This window comes from Peromyscus maniculatus, chromosome 11 (genome assembly GCF_049852395.1).
Source record: "Peromyscus maniculatus bairdii isolate BWxNUB_F1_BW_parent chromosome 11, HU_Pman_BW_mat_3.1, whole genome shotgun sequence".
In the NCBI taxonomy this organism is placed as follows: domain Eukaryota; kingdom Metazoa; phylum Chordata; class Mammalia; order Rodentia; family Cricetidae; genus Peromyscus; species Peromyscus maniculatus.
Window position 1 is genome coordinate 89,864,615 of NC_134862.1, and position 25,357 is coordinate 89,889,971.

The following is a 25,357-nucleotide window of genomic DNA, read 5'->3' on the forward strand; positions in this document are numbered from 1 at the left end:
ACCCTGGAAGCGCGCGCGAGTTCCCAGTCCGGTTCTTTTTCAGGATTGTCCCACAGGGGCCTAAGCGACTAGGCCCGTTTTGAAGACATTCAACTTTATTGGTTCCCAAATGAGCAGACGGACAAGGGCTCCAACCTTTGCGGCTGCGCAGACTCTCACGCGCAAGCAGTAAACTTGGTGTTCAGCCAGGCGTAGCGGCACATGCTTGTCACTTCAATATTCGGGAAGCTGGGGCAAGGAAGATGGGTGGGAGTCCAAAGGCAGCAGGACCAAGTGGCAAGATGATGTCTCAAAACAGAGTTTGGGTTTGTCACCTTCCAGGCTGGGAACCGCCACACGTTCGTCTGTGTGTGTATGTGTGTGTCGCTTTGAGACGGGGTCAGTGTGGAACTCAGTCTGCAGCCTGAGGAGTTTTCCCCTTAGAGACGTCTTTCCAAGATTCGTGACTGTGTTGCAGAAAAGAATTTCAGGAAGAACCAATATGAAGCAGAACTGGTGTTTGTTAAAAGGTACTTTAATCAGTCTTAAACACAGTGGTTAATAGAGCGATACTCAGGGGAAGAACTAGATAAAACTCGTGCGAGTATGGGTTTCTTGGCCTTTTCAAGGGAGACTTGTGCAGAGGAGTTTTTGCAGTGGGTATGTGTAGGAGCCTCCGGGTTGTTATTGGTGTTTGTTTGTAAGGTACATTGTTCAAGGAGTAATTTACAATAAGGTTTAAGTGGTTGTTGAGAGTTGGATTTATGAGGGAGAAGTGCTGAGAATACAGAATGGGATGTCAGTTTCTTTTCTGTTGTAAAATACACGACAACTTATAGAAGGGTTGATTTGGGGCTCACGGTTCCAGGGGCATAACTGTCCAGGAGGGCGGAGCCGAGGACAGCAGGCAGGCAGCTGTGGGATAACAGCGGACAGCACACATCTCTAGCCGTAAGCAGAAAGCCTCCAACTAACTCAAATTGGTAGAAGTCTTTTGAAGCCTCAAAGCCTACCCCCAGCAAGGCCACACCTAGTTCTCCCAAACAACCACTAACTAGAGACAAGAATTCAACTGCCCAAGACTGTGAGGAACATCTATTCAAACCACCGCAGTACTGTACCCAGCAGACTTTATGTTTCATTCCTGGGTACCAAACCCAGAAACCTCACACAAAATAGGCAATCACTCCACCAACTGAGAGCCACATCAAGTGAACTATATCTCTAGCTCCGAATTTCATTCTTCTTAACCAGAATAATATTCCATTGTGTGTGTGTGTATATATATTTATTATACATATATGTATAATATATGTATATATTATTATACATATAAATATACACACACATTACGTTGCATATATACATACATATACATTATATATATATACAATGAAATATTCTGGTATTAAAAAGAATGAAATTTGAACCTATATATGTATAAAATATTTTAATATTTAACTTAATATTTTAATCCATTCATGTCTTGGTGGGTGTCCGGGTTGGCTCCGTAACTTGACTGTAGGGAATCGTGTTTAATGAAATATGGGTATGTAGGTATGTCTTTTGTGTACCGACGGCAGTCATTCGTTTGGCTATATACCTAGGAGTGGGTCAGTTAGATCACGTGACAGTTCTATTTTAGGAATCTTCCTACTGTCTTCCATAGTATCTGTAGTAGTTTATGGTCCCATAAATAGTCCATAAGGGTCCCTTTCTCTCCGAGTCTTTGCTCGAATTTGTTGTGAATTATCTGTAACAGCCTTTCTGACTGGAGGGAGATGGAATCTCAGAAGTTCTTTGCATTACCCTGTGTCACCGCTTTCACTGGCAGGTATATACCTTTACATTGCCACTAACATGGATAAGAACTCCAGTTATTCGGGGAGGGGGGCACCGTAGCTCATTTTGGAATCCCAGCATTCAGGGGGCTGAGGCAACAGAATTGCTACAAGACTGGGCTAGCCTATGCCACTTCGTGAGTTCCAGGTTACTCTTGGCTGTGCTGTGAGACCCTGCCTCAACAACAACAACAACGAATAACACCTATTTCATGTCTTTATCAACATGCATTTTCTGTTCTTTTGATAGTAGCCATTCTAATAGATGATCACTTCATTGTAGATTTGATTTACATTCCCCTAGTGGTTAGTAATATTGAAAGTCTTCGTGTGTTTATTGGCCATTTGTATAACCTTGGGGAAGTATCCATAAGTTCTTTCTCTGTTGACATTTCTTTTTTTCTTTCTTTTTGTTGTTGTTTGTTTGTTTGAGACAGGGTTTCTCTATATAACAGTCCTAGCTGTCCTAGAACTTGCACTGTAGCCCAGGCTGGCCTCAAACTCACAGAGATCTATCTGCCTCTGCCTCCCAAGTGCTGGGATCAAAAGTGTGCGCAACCACACCCGACTTCTATTGGCATTTCTTAATTCAGTTTGCTGGGTAATTGCTGTTGCATTTTAGGAATCTCTGTATGTTTTGATATTAATCTCTAATGAGATATTCGATCCAAAAATATTTTCTCTAATTCTAGGGGCTGCCTTTTGCTTTGTTGAAGTGTCTTTGGTGTTGTTTTTTGAGACAGGCTCGCTCTCTATTATGTAGCCGTGGTTGTCCTTGAACTCACAGAGATCCACATACCTCTGCCCCCTGAGTGCTGAGATTAAAGGCATGCCCTACGACACCTGACTCTTTTCTTTTTCTTCCTTTTCTGTCTTTTTCTTTTTATGTTGTTGTTTTGAAACAACATCTTGCTACCTGGCTCTGTTACCTCTGAGCTCTCAGTAATCTTCCTTGCCTCAGCTTCCTGAATATTGAGATTATAAGCATGTGTCACCGTGGCTGCCTTGGCAGCACACACACATACACATAAATATTTCATGCATGTGTGTAAGAGTGTGGACACTCAGGCACTCTGGTATGCACGTGGAGGTGAGAGGATAACTAGCAGGACTATGCTCTCTCGCCATGCAAGTTCCAGGAACACGTGAGAGCCAGTGGAAAACAAACACAAATAATAAAACAGAAAGAAGAGAGCAACCAGGAAAAGGAAGAGGTTGTCTAACTTTTGTTAGTAACCTGAGCTACCTAAGGAGGCTGTCTCAGAGGGAAGGGGCAGAGAGAACTTTCGTCTAAATTCATTGTTGAGATTACTTAGACACAGTTTCTTGGTTTTTGTTTTTGTTTTTAGATTTATTTATTTATTATGTGTTCTGCCTGTGCACCAGATTTCATCATAGTTGGTTGTGAGCCACCACATGGGTGCTGGGATTGAACTCAGGACCTCCGGAAGAGCAGCCAGTGCTCTTAACCGCTGAGCCATCTCTCCAGCCCACCTTGTTTCCTTTTGGTTGTTGAAAACTGCACATTTTGAGATCGGGTAGCAATTCCTTTCACCTGTTTTATTGTTGCAACTTGTCATTAGTTTAGTTACTCTTCTGATTCAATTTCGGGAGCCTTTTTTGGTCATGACTGACTCAATAAAGACCCAGATGCTTTCCTTTTCTTTTCTTCTTTTCTTTTTTTCTTTTTTTTTTTTTTTTTAGGCAAGGCTGGCTGGGTTAGAATTCACAGAAATCCATCTGCCTCTAATCTTGAGTGCCCGATTAAAGGCCTTTGGGAAATGGTAATTTAAAAATTGTGGTTGATTATGGTGTGAGCTTTTACATTTTCTCAGGATTAGAAAAGCATGTAAAGAATACAGGACAGGCCCAGTGTGATGATGAATGTAACCCCAGAACTCAGGAGGCAAAGGCAGACCCTGAGTTCCAGGTCAGCCAGGACTACACAGTTGAGACCCTGTTTCAAACAGAGAATACAGGATCTTCAGGGTTTTCTATTCCATCTTGGGGAATGTATATGAGATGAGGTTTATGTGGGTTGCTTTTAATTTTTAAAAAAGATTTTATCAGCCGGGCGGTGGTGGCGCACGCCTTTAATCCCAGCACTCGGGAGGCAGAGCCAGGCGGATCTCTGTGAGTTCGAGGCCAGCCTGGGCTACCAAATGAGCTCCAGGAAAGGCGCAAAGCTACGCAGAGAAACCCTGTCTCAAAAAACCAAAAAAAAAAAAAAAAGATTTTAGCGCGCGCAGGTGCTTATGGAGGCCAGAAGAGTGTTGGTTAGATACCCTGGAATTGGAATTCCAGGCAGTTGTGAGCCTCCTAACGTGAGTGCTGGTACCCAAACTGTGGGTCTCTGCAGGAACGAGTGGTCTTTGCCACTGGAATATCTCTGCAGCCAGCTAGTTTTAACTATTAAGTACATTTATTTATTTGTGTATGTGCAGATAATAATAAATTTTATTTATCCAATAAAGATAGATAATAGAGTATTTTCTCTGAATTTTCCAAATACAAATGGACTAGACATGGTGAATATAATTCTTACCTGATAATTGTTCTTATTGTATATAGTTTTACTATATTATAATTAAAACCTTTCCTTTTTAATTAGACAAAAAGGGAGAAATGTTGTGGAATATTTGTTTACTTTTTTTTTTTTTTTTGGTTTTTCGAGACAGGGTTTCTTTGTTTTGCGCCTTCCCTGGACTCACTTGGTAGCCCAGGCTGGCCTCGAACTCTCAGAGATCCGCCTGCCTCTGCCTCCCGAGTGCTGGGATTAAAGGCGTGCGCCGCCGCCGCCGCCGCCGCCGCCGCCGCCGCCGCCGCCGCCGCCGCCGCCACCACCACCACCACCACCACCACCACTACCACCACCACCACCCGGCTCAGAATATTTATTTACACTGTGAAGATGTGTCTTTGCCTAAGGCACCTTCTGATTGGTTTAATAAAGAGCTGAGTGGCCAATAGCTAGGTAGGAGAGAATAGGCAGGACTTCTGGAGAAAGAGAAGTCTGGGTTAGAATCCAGGCACTGTAAATGGATGGATGTTTCCATACCCTGACTGCACGGTCCCAAATAACCGACTCAGAGGCTGAATATGAACTATAAATGCTTGGCTAGTAGCTCAGGCTTGTTACTAGTTAATTTAGTTAACTCTTACACTTAAATTAGCCCATGTTCCCTATTTACACTCTGGCATGTGGCAGTACCTTTATTAGTATGGCATGTTCATCTCCTGCTCCCTCTGCATCTTGCTGGCGACTCCTGACTTTGCCCTTCTCCTTCCCAGCATCCTTAGTTTAGTCACCCCATCTATACTTCCTGCCTGGTTACTGGCTAATCAGCATTTTATTAAACCAATTCAAATGACAAATCTTTACAGTGTACAAGGGGATTATCCCACAGCAAGGCACACAGGAGATGACTTTGAGATGAGGAACAAGTCAGACATATGGTACAGAAGGGAGGTGACCAAGCCACATGACAGAACATAGATTAATAGAAACAGATTCATTTAAGTTGTAAGAACTAGTTGGGAAAAAGCCTAAGCTAAGGCCAAATTTTCATAATTAACAATAGTCTCTGTGTTGTTATTTGTGAACTGGAGACCCAAAGGAAAGTCTGACTACAACCTGCATGAATGTCTGTGTGCCATGCGTGCAGTGCTCCCAGAGGCCAGAGGAAGTCATCAGATCCCCTGTAACCGGAGCTACAGACGCTTGTTAACCATCATGTAGGTGCTGGCAATCAAACCTTGGTCCTCTGGGAGAACATCAAGGACACTGAAGCACCAAGCATCTCTTCAGCTCCTGGGTTTGTTTTTAATCAAATCTCTTCTGATAATCATTTGTAACCATTTTATTAATCACTCGCTATTTACAGTGGAGGTCCTAGGAATACTCAGCAAAATATGCTGCCTTTTATCACAATATAGGGAATGACTGGCTAAGCATGATTGTTTGACTGCCTTTGACTTCTCAAAACTTTTTAATTTTTTTAAGTGTGTGAGTATTTTGCTTGCAAGTATGTATGGGTGCCATATGCATGCAGTGCCTGCGGAGACCAGAAGAAGACATTGGATCTCTGGAACTGGAGTTACAGACGCTGTGAGCCTCCATGTGGGTACTAGGAATGGAACCCATGTCTTCTGCAAGAGTAGCTAGTGCTCTTAACCACTGAGCCATCCTTCTAGCCCCGTCCACCCTCCCCACCTTTTTTTTTTTTTTCCTTCTTAAACACAGCAAGCTTCTACTGTCTTGGGCCTTTTCAGTCCCCTGCAAATCTTCCAACACGGTTGTTTTCGATTCTGTGTGAGTTCCTCAGCCTGGTCTCTGCCAGTGTTCAGGTGTTTCCCTCATGCCCTTCCAGGTGCTTAGAAGTGCTTTTAATCAATATGGCCTGCCTCCTGTCTCCTCCCACACTTCCCATGCAAGATACAGTCGTGGGTACCTTCCATCTCTGTTCCTTGTATCTCTAAGGCCTAGAACAGTGTCTCAATACAGTAGTTGACATGCACATATCAGACAGTTGACTGGATAGAGGCACGTACAAGGTACAGTAGGAGAGTCATAATAATCTGGTACAGAAATCTTTTTTTTATAAAAATACTTTTCTATGGTTTATTTATTTATACAGTGTTCTTCCTGCACGTATGCCTGCCTGCCAGAAGAGGGCACCAGATCTCATTACGGATGGCTGTGAGCCACCATGTGGGTTCTGAGAATTGAACTCAGGACCTCTGGAAGAGCAGCCAGTGCTCTTAACCTCTGAGCCATCTCTCCAGGCCCCAGAAATCTTAACTGTACTTCTAACTTTAACCTAGGAACCCTAAATGAATCTATGGGTTTACCATGTTGTCAGGCAAATCCAGTTTGTTTTGCCTTCAATCTAATTCTCTTATCTGGCTTCTCTCTTAAGTGACCTTCTTACTGATAAACCTGTTCTCCTTTCACACACATTCAATGCACCAAACAGCCATAACAATATAGTTTTAAATGTAAATCTGATCAGAGTACTCCTTCTCTAATTAAAACTCTGGTGGTTTCTCAGGATGAAGTTAGACAGGCTGGGCAGATGGCCCAGAAGGTACAAGGGGCTTGTCGCCAACCGACAATGCGAGTTCAGGCCCTAGAACCTACACGGTAGGCCGAGAGAACTTTTACAGGCTGCCTGGCCTCTGGCCTCCACATGTGCACCCACCTATCCATATATACACTAAATAAATAAATGTAAAAAATTGACAAAAAGTTAATCCCCCCTCCAAAAGTCTCCAAGGCCCGTGTGACCTTATCCTGCTTGCCTTTTTTTTTTTTTTTTTGGTTTTTCGAGACAGGGTTTCTCTGTGTAGCTTTGCGCCTGTCCTGGATCTCGCTTATGTAGACCAGGCTGGCCTCGAACTCACAGAGATCCGCCTGGCTCTGCCTCCCGAGTGCTGAGATTAAAGGCGTGCGCCACCACCGCCCACCTTTGACTTCTTAAAACTCAATTTCTTGGGCTTTTTGGGTCCCTTGCAAATCTTCTAACACTTGTTTTCAATTCTGTGTGAGTTCCTCAGCCTGGTCTCTGCCGGTGTTCAGGTGTTTCCTCATGCCCTTCCAGGTGCTTAGAAGTGCTTTTAATCAATATGGCCTACCTCCTGTCTCCTCCCACACTTCCCATGCAAGATACAGTCGTGGGTACCTTCCATCTCTGTTCCTTGTGTTTCTAGGGCCTAGAACAGTGTCTCACATACAGTAGCTGTTCAGAAAATACAAGTTAAATATATGGATGAATGAGTGAATGACCGCTGCAGTTGGCTTCTGCAGGTCTGTCACCTGCTCAAGTTCCTTTTTTAGTATTTAGTTGCCACCTTATTGCCTTATTACCCACCCGAACCCTTGTTTGTTCTGCTCATTCCTGCACTTGAAGTGAAGTTCGTGGTCTGTAGGGGTGCAGTTAGAACTATTGGCTAAGAGAATGAATGCTTGAGTAAAACATCGGTTTCTGTAAAGATCTTAAAATTCAGAGATGAGAAAGCTTGCTGTAACCAAGAATAGGCGAGCAGCTAGGCAAACTCTGGGGGAACAGGTCAGGAACTGAAGGGCAGCGCTCAACCTTGAAGCCAGGAGCGGTAAGGTAGATTTGTCTTTGAGATTAAAAGTTATAGAATGCAAATGAATAGAGAGCAGACACAAAGGCAGCCCTGTGTGGTGGCGGCGCATGCCTGTGATCCCAACACTGAGGAGACCCAAGTTAGAGGCCAGCCTGGGCTACAGAGTGAGTTCCTAATGCACACGCACACGCCCATTCCCCCCAAACCAACAATGACAGACAAGGAAGGATGGAAGAAAGTTTAAAAAACAAAAGACAGACATTTCATACACGGTGAGTTATTCCTTATTAGTGCCTGCAGGTTACCAGCGGTCAGTGGACTCTGTACAAGGTTGGGGCCCTCCACCTCCTGCACGCACCGGGCGCTAGTGAACTGCATTTCCCATCGTGCATCGCGCCGGGAAGAGCCTCCTGGACCACAACTCCCGGCATACCGCCTGTCCCGGCGGCGCGGCCCGGAGCTGGTTTGACGGGCGGAGCGGCGGCGGAGGATGGAGGCGGTGGTGTTCCTCTTCTCGCTCCTCGACTGTTGCGCGCTCATCTTCCTCTCTGTCTACTTCGTATCCTTGCTGGAGGCGGGCCGGGGCCGCCGCTCATCCCCAGCGCTGCCGCCGCCAGGGCAATGGGCGGAGGGTGGGCCCGGCGGGCGCCGGCAGGTGTGGGGTGAGGGGGCGGCGGCGCGGGCCCGGGGCTCGAGCGGAGGAGCCGCGCTTCGCCCCTGGCCGGCCTGAGCCAGCTTCCCCCCCCCCCCCCCCGGCCGCCTCTCCTCCTGCCCCTGCCCGCCGGTGCCCCCGGGAGAGCGACGAGGTCCGGGGCCGGAGGTTTTGCCGGATTTCTGGTCCCCGGCGGCACCCTTGCCCCTTTGTCCTCGCGGGTGTCTGTGCTTCTTGGGACTCCCCACACCCAGGAGATGACTCATTCAGAGAACCGGCGGTGTGCTTCCTTCACGTGCGGTTCTTCGGAGCGTTTTTTAAAAAAAGGAGTTACTTCAGAAGCATCCACAAAGTGTTTTTGATTGCCCCCAGCAGTGGGAGATCTGTAAATTCAGTAACTGCACGTGACTTAGTCCTCAGTTTCTAAACTTAAAAAAAAAAATCTCGTCCGTGTTAAAATTTAGTATTTTCTGCTACAGATTTCAAACAGTGTTTTCCAGACCAGTAAATGGTGTTCAGCAACCTAGCGCTGTAGCGACTACAGCTCTTCCAGTTCTTGGGGGATCATGGTCTTTGTTGTAGCACAGTGTTGCAATGCAGTAGTGTAATGCACAGTCCAGTTTTAAGTAATTAAATGCGACTAGAAAAGTGTATTAGGACCTTTGCATGTTACCCCCTTTTCCTTCGAAATCACGACCCCTTTTCTGATCAAATTTAATCTTTTGTTTGGCACTGTGCAACTTTAGGATAGCTGCGGAGTATACCTTCCACTTTATTGTGAACTGACAATTTGTTTTAATAGGAAGGGACAAAATTTGGAATTAGGAATCCTTGCTCACTGTATCTTACCTGCTTCGGTTTTCTTTAGGATTGGAGATGTGTGTTTCCTAGATACATACAATGAGAACTTGTGTTAAACACCCAGTAGTGGCTGCCCTGTTCCGAATATTTAGCAGCAGTTTCTACTTTGATGATTTCTAATGAAAAGAGCCCCGTGTTTTATTAGCCTTGAGGAACTGACTAAAAGGGCAATATCTCTTCCCTAAGTTCTGGTGACCAGTATTTATTTAGCTTGTGATAAAAGGAACCAGAGCTATTTGACAGCCTGAAATGTAATGCTTTTTATAATTATTATTATTTTTTGTAGTTTGGAAAACTAGTTTTGATCATCTGAAACAGTCTTGGTCTGCAGCAGATCATGTGTGTATGCACACGTTAACGGGAATGTTTAACATTGGTTACACATTCAGGGTGCGTTTTGGTGAAAACTTACACATTACTGTGTTGTAGGACAGTTGCAGCAATAGCTTTACAGAGGGTAGTTGGGAAATGGTGGGAACAGACTTCCTGTAGACTACAGAAGTGTGTGGAGTTTGAGTAGTGAAGGGACCTACAGGGAAAAGTGGACAGATGCAGTCACTGGCAAGAGCAAGGTGCAGGGACAGGCATGTTCATTTCTGAGCACCGGGAATACATGGTTGGGAAGGAAGAATTAGATCAGATAGAAGAGGAGGGCAATAGTGAGTCACCGCTAACTTTTGACATAAAGTGGCTTTAGGTCCAGGATACACAATTTCTGTTAGAAGTAAGTTTCAGCTGTCTTTTGTTGATCTGGGGGTGTGGTGCAGTGGTAGAGTACCTCTATAAGGCGCTGGACCAAGAGAGGAGGGGAAACCCGTTGGTCTGAGGACTGTAGTTAACAATGTATCCTGTTTGTGAAAAGTGGTAAGACTGGGAAAGTAGCATGCTTTTTACTGCACAAGTAACCATGTGAGGTAATGGCTGGCTAGGTTATATCATTCTACAATGTGTATACTGTTTGAAACATGTTATATATAATAGATAAATGCATGCAATTCTGTCCCTTTAAAAGCTCAAAATACAGTGGTTTATTAGGAAGATGAATCTGTAGAGTAGATTGAAAATAGAGTTTGGAAGATAAACCAATTGGGAAGAGGTTCTTCTGAATTTGAACTATAGTGTTAATTGTGGTATTGGCATTATCTGGTTATGAATTTGTGGGGAAAGTGATGAGTTAGGCAATACTTGGTTGAGGACATTTTACTTTTTACCAAATTTTACCTTTTTATTTTCCTTTTGAGAATGTTAAATGTATCTCATCCTGGCCTTGATATTCAAATTCACTATGTAGCTGAGGGTGGCCTTGAACTTCTAATCTACTCATCTCCTGAGTGCTGGAATTGCTTTCTGAAACATAAATAATATTGGTTGTTAAACAGGAAGTATGTCTCACGACAGATGGCTCATTAGAGTGAAGTATCTGCTGTACAAAGACCTAGTTCTGATCCCCAGCCCAGGAAAGTGGAAACAGAAAGGTCCCAGGGGCTTCTTGGCTAACCAGTGTAGTCAAACAGCAAGTTTCAGGTTTAGTCAGACGACCTGTCTCAAAAAAATAAGGTGGAGAGAAATAGAAGATTGCCAACATCAACCTCTGGTGCATGTGCACACACATATACCTTACAAACACCAAAATTATGTATATATAATCCCTTATCTTGACCCTCAGATCATTACATTGTCTGATTTAGAATGTGATTACATTAACGCTAGATCATGTTGCTCAAAATTAAACAAGGTAAGACATCTCTTTACTCATTTTTGGTTGAAGCCAATTCTTTTCATATTAAGTTTTCTTATAGATAATCAACCTTTGCATTTTTTTTCTTTTAGGATCTTAGGTATTCATTGTAATGTAGCTCGAACTGCTATGTTTTACAGTATTTAGATCATGAAACTATGCTCTGTTGTTTCTTTACTGGGCATGTCCCTGGTCCTCTTGTCTACATGAGGCCAATTGTTCTTGTTTTCTGTGCCCATACTACTACCTCCCACTCATGGAAAAAACGTTCAGTCTGCCTTTGGTTGAGTGAAAGAAGATCTTTCTTGTGTGGTTTGTGGGAAAAAAAATAGACTTGGTTAGTTAATTTGTTTTAAGGCCATTTTATATTTAGTATAATAAGAACTTTATATTGGCATAAATTCTCTGAGTTGGAGAGTTTAATCTAGATACAGGGAAACCATTTATCCCTGATTCATTTTATGAGATGGACAAAGAAGCTTTCTGGATAAAATTTCTTGTAAAAATATATTGAGGGACATTTTTTGCTTGACTTGAAAAACAGTACTCATGTGACTTCATATCTTAAGTCTATAGGAAAAAAACAAAAACAAGAACAAGAGGAGTTGGTTGTTAGTTATTCCCCTACTGGAAACACCTGCTTCCTCATCTGTGTTGTTTGGTCGCCATACCTGGCTTGTTGTACCATCTTTTTTTCTTTGCAGAGTAAGTTCATGTTCCCGTATTTGTGTCATTATGATCTTCTCTTGTAAAAAAATAAGTCTTCATTGATGAGCCTCAGAGCAGACGGTGATAATATTTCCCTTGGACTCCCATCCCCAACCCCTGTGTGGCACACACCTTTAATCCCAGTACTCAGGAGGCAGAGGCAGTCAGATCTCTGAGTTCAGGGCAGCTTGGTCCGAAAAGCGTGTTCCAGGACAGCCAGGCTACACAGACAAACCCTGTCTCAAAAACAAACAAACAAGAAAGAGAAAAAGGGGAGAGGGGCAATAATTGTCGCATTTCTTTATTTCCTTAGTTTTCTGTTTGCCTAGTACTAAGTTTTCAGACACATCTGTAAGCCCTTCGATACTATTTTCTACATAGTAAAATGCCAGGTATGGTAGTGAGTGTCTGTAATTCCAGTATTTAGGAGGCTGAGGCCAGAATTTGGCCATGATTTTAAAGCCAGCCTGACCTCATAGCAAGACCCCTTTGACTTCCTCTCCCCTAAAAGTTAGAAAAAGATAAAAAGAATATATCAGTTTTTTTCCGGGGGGGGGGGGGTGCATTTCTTTCTCAGGCCCGCATGTCCTGCTGCCCTCCAGTTGGCTGTTCTGAGGCTGTTTCTTAGTTCTCATTTGGTTGTGGGTTCCCTTATTTTTGAACCTCATGTCCTTCTTGGCTACAACTTCATTTTGGGAGAGTAGGTTCTTGAGGTACAGCCAGCATGTAGGAATTGGAGTTTTGAAATGTCTGTGTTTAAACATATCTTACCTGTATCCTTGATTCTTTTTTTTTTTTTTTTTTTTGGTTTTTTCGAGGCAGGGTTTCTCTGTGTAGCTTTGCGCCTTTCCTGGGACTCACTTGGTAGCCCAGGCTGGCCTCGAACTCACAGAGATCCGCCTGCCTCTGCCTCCCGAGTGCTGGGGTTAAAGGCGTGCGCCACCACTGCCTGGCGTATCCTTGATTCTTTATCTGAGTGCAGTGTTGTAGTCTGGCAGGTAATTTTTCTTTCTGACTTTAAAGACATTGCTTAGTAATCTTCTATCGTCCATTGCTATTCAAGTTAACACCCGTTTATTTTTAGTTATGCTTATGTGTATGGGCCACACATAAGCATTTGTTGTGGGCCATCTCCTGTGGGTGCTGGGAAGAAAACTCGGGCCCTCTAAGAACAGCCAGTGCAATAAACATTGAACCATCTCTCCAGCCTTCTTTTTAAAATTTCTATTCTTATTTTGTTGTTGTTTTGAGGCAGTCTCACTAGGTTGCCCTATTGAATTTACAGTGATTTCCCTGCCTTCCTAGTGCTAGGATTTCAGACACTTATCAATACACCTGACCATTTATTTTAATTTTGTCTTTTTGAATGGCATTTGCTTCCTCGGGATAATGGAGATGGGGAAATATTTGAAGATGGATATTCTAACTGTAAAGGCATGTGTATGGATATGACCCACACTGATTTAGAACAGGAGGCTTTGGCATAGTAGCATAGATACTGGACTAGAAAGTACATAGTGCTGGGCAGGGGTGGCCCACACCTTTAATCCCAGCACTTGGGAGGCAGAGGCAGGCGGATCTCTGTGAGTTCAAGGCCAGCCTGGACTACAGAGGGAGTTCCAGGAAAGGCACAAAGCTATACAGAGAAACCCTGTCTCGAAAAACCAAAAAAAAAAAAAAAGTAAGTAGTACTCTCCTTTTTCCCTAGGTGTTCAGACTTGTTTAGGAAAGAGTGTAAGACTTGGCTTAGGGTGAAATAGAACTGAAATTTAAATGCTTCATTTTTTAAGCTATCACCTGATATATATGCTTAGGGTGAGAAGTTGTAGCCCTGTCTGGGGTTTCCAAGTCTAAAATAAAAACCCTCTGTACATTCATCAGTTTGGCTTAAGTGTCATGTTCAGCCAGGAACGACAGATAATCAGAGAGATGTAATGCTTTGTTCTGTGCTTGCAGTGGGTCATACCAGAGTTGATTGGCCACACCATTGTCACTGTGTTAATGCTTGTTTCATTGCACTGGTTCATCTTCCTACTCAACTTACCTGTTGCCACCTGGAATATATATAGGTAAGTATAGTTTGTGTTCTGTTTTGTGACAGTAGTTCTTAAAAAACATTAACAGCAGGGCCTGGTGGTATATGTCTATAATCCCAGCGCTTGGTAGTAATCCCAGCATTTGGGAGGTGGAATTAGAAGGACCAGAAGCTTTGAGTCTAGCTTTGGCCATTTAGTGAGTTTGAAGACATTCTAGGCTACATGAAACCCTAGATAAAAGAAAATAATTAACAGCATGTTCTCCCCACAAAAATATCCCAGTGATTGAAATAAAGAACAACAAAGTACTTCATGAAATCAGAATAAATTATTGTTCACTTTGGTATATTGGACAGATAGTAGTTTGCATGACTCAGTCTTGTGGTAAAGCACAAAAATCACCTGTGTAAGAGTAATATAGTCAGGCAGTGGTGGTGCACGCCTTTAATCCCAGCACTCAGGAGGCAGAGACAGGCAGATCTCTGAGTTTGAGGCCAGCCTGGTCTACACAGACAAACCCTATCTCAAATCCTTTTCTTCTAATAGTCAAAGGCTAGAGACAATAAGGCCTTTATTTGTCTCTATAATACTGGAAATATATCAAAGAAAGTTGCATTTTAGTGACTGCAAAGTAGGCAACTTGGGCTTGGGATTTTTGTTTATTTTGAGGTTTTTGTAGTGCAGATTAAATAACACTAAATTTTTTATTTAAAACCTTTTGGGCCAGGCGGTGGTGGCGCACGCCTTTAATCCCAGCACTCGGGAAGCAGAGGCAGGCGGATCTTTGTGAGTTCGAGGCTAGCCTGGTCTACAGAGTGAGATCCAGGAAAGGCACCAAAACTACACAGAGAAACCCTGTCTCAAAAAAACAAAAAAAAACAACAAAAACAAAAACAAAAAACAAAAAAAAAAAAAACCTTTTGGAAATAAGGGGGTAGAGAGATGGTTCAGCATTTAGGAGCACACACACACACACACACACAAGTAAATGACTAACTAGATGTTTTTATTTAGAAAGTACATTGGTCACTTTTCTCATGCTGTGACCAGAATGCCTTATAGAAATAAAGTAAGGAAGGATTCTTTTAGCTTACTGAGTCAGAGCTCTGGTGCTTGGTCCCAAACCCTTGTCCAGGAGGAGCCTCTTCACTCCGTGGCAGCTAGAAGCAGAGAGAGAGGGGAATGGGAAGGGACTAGGGCAGGAGACAGCCCCAAGTGCATATACCCAGTGACATAGTGCTGCACTGCCTGCTGCCTGTCACCACTTCCCAGTGGTGCCTTCATAGTGCGGGTACATCAAGGGGTTAATCCATTGATTAGGTCACAGTTCTCATCATCTAATTGCTCCCGGAAACTTCACAGACGCACCCAGAGGTGTGCTTTACTAGTTTGGACTTTCTTTATCTTTTATATTGACAATCAAGATTAATCTTCCTTCTATGGGCATGTGTGGAGGTGTGGTGGCAATAGCCTCTAATCCCAGCACTTAGGAAGGAGGCTAGGCAGGCTGATATCTGAGTTCAAGACTCGCTTGGGCTACAGAGCAAATTCTGGAATATCCGGGGCTACACAGAGAAACCCTGTCCTTGAAAAAGAAACAACAAAATTAATCATCCCAGGAAATTTGTTCAGAAATAACCCAGGGAAAACACTTATAGTCAGTCAAGCTGTTATAGTTTGTTATCTAGTAAAAAATTGTGGAATGATAGTTATTTATTTATGTGTGTGTATGTGTGAATTATTTGTTTGGGTGACCATGGGGGCTAGAAGAAGGTATTGGATTCCAGGGAACTGTAGTTACAGATGGGTTTGACCTGCCATGTGGTGTTGGGAACCAAACCCGAGTCCTGTGTAAGAGTAGCCAGCCATGAGTCAGTGCTTTTAACCACTGAGCCGTTTCTCCTGCCCTGGAATTATTTTTATGTTGGTAGATGGCGTCTCTATTTTTTTAAGCTTTTATTTTGTTTATTGAGGGGCATAACCACTCATTGGCTGATTGTTAAATGTGTTATAAAATACTGTTAGAATAAAAATGAATCATGTAGTGGCATACATCTTTAATCTTGTTACTTGGGATGCAGAGGCAGATAGATTTTTGTGAGTTTGAGGCCAGATTGGTCTACATAGGGAGTTCTAGGACAGCCAAGGGACACAGTTAGACCACCATCTCAAGCAAACCAAAAAAAAGGTAAGGAGTGCTAGTGAGATGCTCTGTGGGTGACGGCGCTGGGTGCCAGGCTTGACAACCTGAGTCTGACCCCTGGAACCATACGGTCGGACAGAACTGATGCCCTGCAAGTTGTCTTGTCACCTCATGTTTGCCATACCAGAAGCATGTGACCTCCCCTGCATCCTCCCACACCTGTGCTTGTGCTTGTACACATACACACACACACACACACACACACACACACACGCACACGCACACACACGCACACACTCACACACACACACTCACTCATGCACGCACACACACAGAGAGACTAAATTATAAAGTAAAAAAGGATGTGGAAAAGAGTAAGAGTCAGAGTAGGCATGGCAGAACACATTTGTGATGACTGGGCAAACTGAAACAGAAGGATTTCGAATTTGAGACCAACCTGGGCTACACACAAGATCCTGTCTCAAAAACCAAACCAAAGTCTTCCTAGGACTGGCCTTGACCAGATTGTAAGGAATCTGTTCCCAGGATGAGGCTCGGATTAGGATGTTGGCATATATAGGTTGTTCATGAGAAAGCAATAAGAAATTGAAAAAGGAAAACAATAAATAAAAAAATTTACCTCAGGAAACATGCTATGCTATAGAAAAGACTGACCAACTTTTCCACAGCTGAGACAGGAACTGATGGAGAAGTCATGGAGGAGTGCTGTTTATTGGCTTGCTTTCCCTGGACCACCCTCCTACATCAGTTATTATTAGTCAAGAAAATACACCACAGTCTTGCCCACAGACCATTCTGGTGGGGGCATTTCTCAACTGAGCTTCCTTCTTCCAAAACGACTCCATCTTTTTTTTTTTTTTTTTGGTTTTTCGAGACAGGGTTTCTCTGTGTAGCTTTGCGCCTTTCCTGGAGCTCACTTGGTAGCCCAGTCTGGCCTCGAACTCACAGAGATCCGCCTGCCTCTGCCTCCCAAGTGCTGGGATTAAAGGCGTGCGCCACCAACGCCCGGCTCACGACTCCATCTTATATCAGTGTACCATACAGTTTTACGTCAACTTGACACAAGCTAAAGTCATCTAAGAGGACAGAACTTCAATTGAAAAACGCATCAAGCTAGATGGTAGTGATGCACATTTTTAATCCCAGCATTCTGGAGGCAGAGGCAGGCAGATCTCTGTGAGTCTGAGGCCAACCTGGTCTACAGAGCTAGTTCTAGGACAGCCAGGACTACACAGAGAAACCCTGTCCTAAAGGTAAAAAAAAAAGTCTGTGTAAGATCAGACTGTAGGCAGAAACACTTGTAGGCCATTTTCTTAAATAGTGATGGTTAAACGGTGCGTGCCCTGGGGGGGGGGGGGAGGACAGACCGAAGGAGAGAGTGGAAAGAGAAGAAGGGGGGCACACGGAGGGCCCACCTGCTTTTTAGGCTGGGATGCGGTCACAGGATGGTGACATAATTAAGGACCAAATCCTTACATCCCAGACTTTTGCTTATTATAAAAAAAGCAGATAGATGGGAATAGGGGCGTTCTTCCTCTCAAAACTGCTTCCAGCTGACTTTTGGATGTCGGTTGGCTCTTGGGGGAGTCTTCCGAGGTAGACAGGCATTATGGGATGCTGTCTGTCATCTGTTTGCTCTGGAGACACGTATCCCTCTTGGCTGTGGCTGGGAACTTTTTGTTTGACAAGATGCTGGTGACACCAAAAAAAACTTAGAAAAGAATCATTATTATTTTATGTTGGTAGATCCGGCCTGTCCCTATGGATTTTGAAACATGTTAAGCTTTTTCAGAGATAGATTATTTTAAAGCACCTGTTTCGTTTATTATTTTGGCATCCAGGAGACAGGTGATCAATTGTTAAAAGCATCTCACAGTAATAGATGTTTATATTAAAGTCTTTTTTGTAGCGCCCAGACGCTTTTGGGTCTGGGGGTGTAAATACCTTTAGCTGTTACAGTTTCTTACTTGATGGTTTCTGGACTCCGGTCCTGTATCATTGGCTGAACATTGGCTGAGTTAGAAGAACAGGGAACTGGGAAGAGAAAAGCTTGTGGTGCATGAGAATTTGTTTTTTGGAATTAGGGACAAGGCAAAGATCAGGGCCCTGTCTGTATGCACATGAGAAACACAGGCAGTGAGCTCTTATTTTAGGTGGAAATCTATTTTTTATTAAGTAACTCTGAAAGTGCAATTAAATCTGGTGAGGTGGTAAGGCTGTCCTCTGTACCCGACAATAAAGGAGAGGTGGCATCCCAAAACTCCCAGGACTGAGTCAGTGGCTCTGGTGTCCAGAAGGAAAGAAACGGATCGCTTCCCTGCTGAGTTCTGGGTTCCCTGCCATGCCTGTAGCCAGGCCTAGGTCTGTTGGAGGTCTTAGCTTGAAGTACTCCTGCATCTTGGCGCCTGGGGGCAGTCAGCTGACTTGTTGTCTTTCTAGGCGGCACTTTTAACAAGGCTGTTGATGGCCTGGCAGGGCACTCGCTAGCCCGTGGCCTTTTCCTCACTTAAAACAGGGACCCAACAGCTTTTGGGAGTCAGCGAGTGCCAGCACTTGGCAATTTTGTTTTCGGGCTTTTATCTCTTCCCTGGCACACCTTAAATGCCACAGATGACTCTTTTGCCTGTGGAGTCAGGAGCCTTGCTCTCCAGATGCTTAAGTTTCAGTCGGGGAGGTCTGGGGAACCAGAGATGGATTTTACTCTATGTCCTGAATTTTTTCCTGATGATTGATGGCTTAAGGACAGCTTTTGGAAGATCTGCCAGGAGGCAGACTATACACCGATCCTTTTGGAAGACTTGTCTGAGGCTATAAGCTGATTTTTGGCTTAAGAGCCATCCTGACTACTGTAAACTTACTTGTATGGATCTTAGCCACTTCCAGACCCATCTGTGTCTCTCAAGGCAGTGTGAGAATGAGTGGGTAGAGTTAGGGTGAGTTAAGGCGAGTTGTAGAAACCGCCCAAGCCTGCCCATTTGAGCCCACCCACTGCCATCGGAAGTCAGACAGAAAAGACTGCACATGGCAGACGCAGAAGTGGGGAGGGAGAAGGGTTCAGAGCTTTAGCAGAAAGCTTGGAGATAAAGTAACTCTTATTTGCCCGTTCGCTGGCAGAAGTTCCCGTGACTCTGTTATGTGGCCAGGTTTACGCTGTGCTCGCCCCTATCCGCCAATGTAGGTGGTAAATGTGTCCGCCCCTTTGTCCAATGGCTGTAGCCGAGAGAAAAATAAAAAATTAAAATAACAAACCGGGATCAGACTACAATCTCGGGCGTCCCCGAGAGTGGAGAGAGATCCATGGATCAGCTCAAGTCACCGTTCCTCTTCGTCAAGGGAAGGCGAGGACTGTGGCTGTACTGCAGTTGGTCCACCATTGAACCCTAGACACCATTTACCCCCTCGTCAGGAGCGAAAATGTGCCTGCCCTTGCCAGTACAGCCCGAGGACAACTCCCCGGGTGTCTGTCACAAAGAATATAGCTCAAACTACAGCCACGAGAAAGGCAGACTCACTGTTGTAACGACAGTGTTAGCTGTGTGTGGGTCCAGCGGAGGCGACAAGGGACATGCATGCTGTCTCGCAGTCTCGAGGTCTCACTGGATGGGGGAGGAGGCGGCAGGTGGCAGGCAGCAGGCACAGCAGGTCCTCCGTGCTCGGTGGTGTATCTGAGTCTGAACGGCACCTGTGATTGACGGGGGAGGGCCCATTGTGGGTGGGTACACCCCTGGACTGGTGGTCCTGAGTTCTATAAGAAAGCAAGCTGAGGGGGCTGGCTGGAGAGATGCTCTTCCAGAGGTCCTGAGTTCAATTCCCAGCAACCACATGGTGGCTCACAACCATCTGTAATTAGATCTGGTGCCCTCTTCTGGCCTGCAGTCATACATGCTGTATATATAATAAATAAATCTTAAAAAAAAAAAAAGAAGGCTGGGCGGTGGTGGCGTACGCCTTTAATCCCAGCACTCGGGAGGCAGAGACAGGCGGATCTCTGTGAGTTCAAGGCCAACCTGGTCTCCAAAGCGGGTTCCAGGAAAGGTACAAAGCCACACAGAGAAACCTTGTCTCGAAAAACCAAAAAGAAAAAAAAGAAAGAAAGAAAGCTGAGCAAGCCAGAAAGCAGCACTTCTCCATGGCCTCTGCATCAGCTTCTCCCTCCAGGTTCCTTCCCAGCTTGAGTTCCTTCCCTGACTTCCTTCATTGATGAACTATGATATGGAAGTATAAGCCAAATAAACCCTTTCCTCCCAAGATTGCTTTGGTTATGGTGTTTCATCACAGCAATAGCAATCCTAGCTAAGACAGTCGTGTTGATATAAACTAGCCAGCACAGTAGGTCAGGGGTGTCCTTGAATCTCTCTCACCTCTACTTCCCAAGTGCTGAGATTATAGGCATGCACTAGCATGCTCACTTGATGCAGTGCTGGGACCAAACGCAGTGCTTTGTGCATGGTAGGCAAACATTCTACCAACTGAATTCCATCCACAGCCCTGTCTACTTGACTTTACATTTATAGATTCTGGAAAGACATATATAAAGATGAGTTCATGGTCTTTTCTGACTGGCCCTTAGCATGTCAAAGTTTATTTGTAGCTTGTATAAGCACTCTATTACTCTTTTTTTTTTTCTTTTTGCCATCTGGGATTAAAGGTGTGCCCACCACAACCAGCTGTACTCCGGGTTTTGTGTATGATGGAGAAAAGCTGTTCCACTGAGTCACATCTCTACCCCACATTTTATGTTTTTAAGCAACTTTGGGAAATTGTTTTCATAAGCAGTATGTATTGAATAGTGAAGTATTCACTAGTACCGCATAGAGAAGGGCCAGGATATTGAGAATTCAGAGAATGGAGAAGAGATTTTACGGTTGGAACAGGGTTGCAGTAGTCAGAATGCAAAAGAGACGGCTTATAAATGGTAGTAGAACAAATGCCGGGAATTTAGTGTGCTAGTTTGCAAGGTGAGAGAGACAAGAACTGGGGTAGAAGAAAGCCTTAAGGATCACCAAGGAACTTAGGTAACAGAATTCTGAACTGTAATCTGGTTGAGGTTGTTGGGAGGTATTATTTGGATATTCAGGTGTGGATGGGCCAGTAGGGTTTAGGGGAGAGTTTAAAACTGTGACGCTCAGAGAAAAGGAAAGGACATTGGGAAACTGTATGTGGCAAGAGTGAAGAAATCAAGAAGCCTGGACGTGCAAGCAGGAGGAAGCTGTTTATGGTGCTGGGCTGAGTCATGTATGTTACACATGTGGCACAGTCCGGAGGGTGAAGCCTAGGCATAACCATGGGCTCTCATTCTACATAAACAAGTTCCTGAGAGCCAGGCGTGGTGATACATATCTGGAACTTCAGCACTCAAGAAGCTGGGAAAGCATGACCCTCAAGTTCAAAGCTAGACTGGACTATGTATTGAGTTAGAGGCCAGCTTGAGCTACAGAGTGGGACCCTGTCTCAGCAGCCAAGAAAAGGGGCTAGGGAGATGACCTGGTTGTCAGAGAGCAAACACTGTGACTGAGTTCAGATCCCAGCACCTAACGAATACCAGGTGGGCATGTTGGCCTGGGCCTGCCTGTCATCCTGACTCTCAGGTGGAGGCAGGCGATCCCTGGAGCAAGCTGGCTCTCTAAACTAGATGAATTGGGGCTTCTGGGTTCAGGAAAGAAACCCTACCTTGATATAGAAGGTAGAGAGCAATTGAATTCAACACCTGATGTCAGCTTTTGGCCTACACACACACACACACACACACAAGCGTGCATACATACATGTACACCACACACAAAAACACAAAACTTTATAACATTAGTTTGGTTTTGGAACCTCCTTTAACTTGTATCTAATGAGAAAGAGCTAAAGAGAGACAGACAATGTTTTAAAGGTTCTCAGTATTTGCTAGGTATTACTACTACATTTTTTTTTTAGTGTATAGAAAATTAAATGAAAAGTTAGCAGTAGCTTCCAAAGGAAAACCAGGTGGTAGTCCAAGATGTCATCATTCTGCTCTGTTTTGTCTGAATTTGAGGCTGCAAGGACTGGTCCACCTTTGCAGGTTGATGACTGCTCTTCAGTATTCATGCTGAGGTTTGATTCCTTCTAATGTGTGTATCTTTTATCAGGTTCATCATGGTGCCAAGTGGTAACATGGGAGTGTTTGATCCAACAGAAATACACAATCGGGGGCAGTTAAAGTCACACATGAAAGAAGCCATGATCAAGCTTGGTTTCTATCTGCTCTGTTTCTTCATGTATCTCTATAGGTAAGTTTAGAGTCCTCTTTACAGCATACTAGATGCCATGCCTGCTTTTGATTCATGAAGGATTATAGTACTGTAGCATTTTGTATTGGCATTGTAAAACTTCAGGGAATTATGTGAATTTATTGTATCTGTGTAGATTTTTTTATGTATAAAGTTTTCTATAATACCTAAGTTATTCCTCAGCTGTTGAGGCTATTAACGTGCTCTAAAGCGGCTATTGCTGTTTGTTTTCTGTCTTAGACTCTACCTGAGAGTTTTCACTGTTCCATTTCAAAATCTTAATGATTAGAAACTCTTATTCTGCCAGGCATAGTGGTATATGCTTTTAATTTCAGCACTCAGAAGGTAAAGGCAGGCAGATCTCTTAAGTTGGCCTACATAGTGATTTCAGGCCAGCCAGGACAATATGATAAGATCCTGTCTGGAAAAAAAAGGAAAAGAAGAAATAAAATAAAAAGGGAGTTGGAAAGATGGCTCAGTGGTTAAGATCACTGGTCTTCAAGAGGACCCAGGTTCAAGTTCTCATAGCCATCTCTAGCTTCAGTTCCAGGGGATCTGATGCCCTCTTCTCGCCTCTCTGGGTACCAGACATGCGCATGATGCACAGACATAGATGCAGACAAAAAGACTCCTAAGTAAAAATTTTAAAGTATTTGTAGGTTTTTTTGTTTGTAACGCTGGCTATCCTGGAACTCACTATGTAGTCCAGTCAGGCCTAGAACTTATGACAGTTCTCTTGTTTCAGTCTCCCTAGTGCTGGTATTCTAGGTATGAACCACCACTCCTGGAAGGATTATGGTTTGGTTTTGGTTTTCAGTTATGATAGTTTTGTGTGTGGTGTTTTGCCTGCATTTATGCTTGAGTAGCACATTTGTGCCTGGTGCCTCTGGAGTCCAGAAGGCTTCAGGTCCCCTAGAACTTGAGTTATAGTTACAAGCTGCCATATAGGTGTTGGGAACTGAAACTGGGTTCTCTGCAAGAGCAAGAAGAGTTCTTAAGCACTGAGTTATGTCTCCAACCCCAAGATACTGGTTTTTAAAAATTATTATTTTAGCCAAGAATAGTGTTGCACATCTGTAATCCCAGCACTTGAGAGACTGAGACAGGAGAATCACAAATTCAAGACTATCCAGCACTATTTAGTAAGTTCCATGGTTCTCAAAGTTAAAGCAAGATCCTATCTCAAAAACAAGAAAATAAGAGTTGGGCAGTGGTGGCACATGCTTTTAATCCCAGCACTCAGGAGGCAGAGGAAGATGGATCTCTGAGTTCGAGGCCAGCTTGGTCTACACAGTGAGTACAAGACAGCCAGGGCTACACAGAAACCTTGTATTGAAAAGAAAAGCAAACAAAAAAAAAAAAAAAACCCAAACCAAACAAATAAAACAAGTGGGAGTAGCATTTAAGGGGTAGTTTTTTGGTTTTGGGGTTTTTTTGTTTTGTTTTGTTTTTTTGAGACAGGGTTTCTCTGTGGAGCTTTGGTGCCTGTCCTGGATCTCGCTCTGTAGACTAGGCTGGCCTCAAACTCACAGAGATCCGCCTAGCTCTGCCTCTCAAGTGCTGGGATTAAAGGCGTGTGCCCAGCCATATTTTATTTTTAAAGAGTTTATTGTTATTTTTAGTGTGTGTGAGTGCTCACGAATGTGGATGTGTGCAGGTGAGTGCAGGTGCCCTTGGAGGGCAGAGGCGTTGGGTCCCTTGGAACTTGAGTGACAAGTAGCTGTTGTGAACCACCTGACCTGGGTCCTCTAGAAGAGCAGTGAGTGTTCTTAACTGCTGAGCCATCTCGATAGCCCCTACTTATTTTTTAATGACAGTACCAAATTGGTTTTAGATTTAACTCTCTCCCTATCATCTCCATTTGTTTATTGTTTTAGTGATAACATTAGAGGCTTTTATCTGAGTATTTCTATCAGGTTTAAGTGACTGCAGTGAATATTTCTTGATGAACGTGGGGATGCAGGTCTGAATGGACCAGATTCCAGGAGAATCCTAAGGAAACATTAGTAATTCCAGTTTCTTCTTTCCACAGTATGATTCTAGCTTTGATAAATGACTGAAGCTGGAGAAGCCGGGGTTGAAGCCAGCTACACTACACTGCACAATTGAGGAGCCAGAGACTACTTAAACCACCCTTAAAACCGTGACCATAGCAGTATATATTTTGGTCTTTGAACAAAAAAAAAACCTATTTTTGCTGTATTTTTACCACATAAAGTATTTACAAAAAAAAAAAAAAAAATGAATTGAGTTTTTGTAGATTTCTGATTCTCACCCTCAACACGTGAAAGTGTTTTGTGTTCTCTGTGGCTGTTTGGTAGAGGTAGGAATGTGTGCCCGCTTTGCAGGCCAAGGAAATAAGGACACACCCAAAAGAGCCCTTACTAGATGAGCTGGGCCGTCTTGAAGTCTGAAAAGCCGGAGCAGAGAGCAATACAGCTAATCTGGACAAAAGAAGAAGTTAGTTACCCCTCTTGTCTATATTGTGGCAACTTCATGTTAATGTGGCTTAAGAATTTTGGGGACTTTTCAGCTAAGTCTTTCAACAGAAAATGACATTTTAAAATATAATTATTTCTTTGCAGTATTTGAAGGCATGTGCCCAGGTACAATGTAATTCCTGCTTACAGAAAGGAAAAATAAACTTTAAAATCAAGATTTTTATCAAGAGCTTTCATTTTAAAGCTTGTATCTCTATAATTCCATACCCCCTCACCTTCCCACCCCCGCGCACACACACAATCACCTTGGCTCTTGCCAGGCTTTATTTTTGCAGCATGATTGTCCCATTTGTATTTCATCTCTTTAGTAATATGTTTTAATGGATTTGGAGAGGTGACTTGCTAGCCTCTCAGAATGAGGAACTCAGTCAGTCACTGCTAGTGAGACAGCCGTGAGTCCTCACTTGGTGCAGAAGTCATTGCACCTCCTTTCCCTTTGTGCTGATCACTCTGGATTGGGAAACCCAGTACAAGCCATTGCATGCACATGGCAGTAACTAAGCACTCTAACTTGGCTCTGTGAGAGC

The 25,357-nt window shown here is 43.8% G+C and overlaps 1 protein-coding gene across 3 annotated transcripts; it reads left to right on the forward strand.

The window, feature by feature from the left end:
- Positions 1 to 90: 90 nt before the first annotated feature.
- Positions 91 to 24,985, forward strand: Cnih4 (cornichon family member 4). 3 transcript variants are annotated; one of them, XM_042258733.2, is made up of 6 exons: positions 8,214 to 8,472; positions 11,093 to 11,161; positions 11,741 to 11,869; positions 13,829 to 13,941; positions 22,189 to 22,329; positions 24,362 to 24,985. In XM_042258733.2, exons 1-6 carry the CDS (start codon positions 8,404 to 8,406, stop codon positions 24,387 to 24,389), a joined length of 549 nt encoding a protein of 182 aa, XP_042114667.2. In that variant the 5' UTR covers positions 8,214 to 8,403; the 3' UTR covers positions 24,390 to 24,985. The 3 variants fall into 3 exon arrangements, with proteins under 3 accessions (XP_015848471.1, XP_042114667.2, XP_042114668.1); XM_042258734.2 differs by lacking the exon at positions 11,741 to 11,869 and having other exon boundaries at positions 8,237 to 8,472; XM_015992985.3 differs by lacking the exons at positions 8,214 to 8,472; positions 11,093 to 11,161; positions 11,741 to 11,869 and adding an exon at positions 91 to 509.
- The last annotated feature ends 372 nt before the right edge of the window (positions 24,986 to 25,357 follow it).

Bases quoted from the DNA above. Each gene is read 5' to 3' on its own strand.
- Cnih4 (XM_042258733.2), top strand. From the start codon at position 8,404: ATGGAGGCGGTGGTGTTCCTCTTCTCGCTCCTCGACTGTTGCGCGCTC. The intron at 8,473-11,092 runs GTATCCTTGCTG...CTTGACCCTCAG, and splicing joins TCTTCCTCTCTGTCTACTTC to ATCATTACATTGTCTGATTT. The intron at 13,942-22,188 runs GTAAGTATAGTT...ATCTTTTATCAG, and splicing joins GCCACCTGGAATATATATAG to GTTCATCATGGTGCCAAGTG.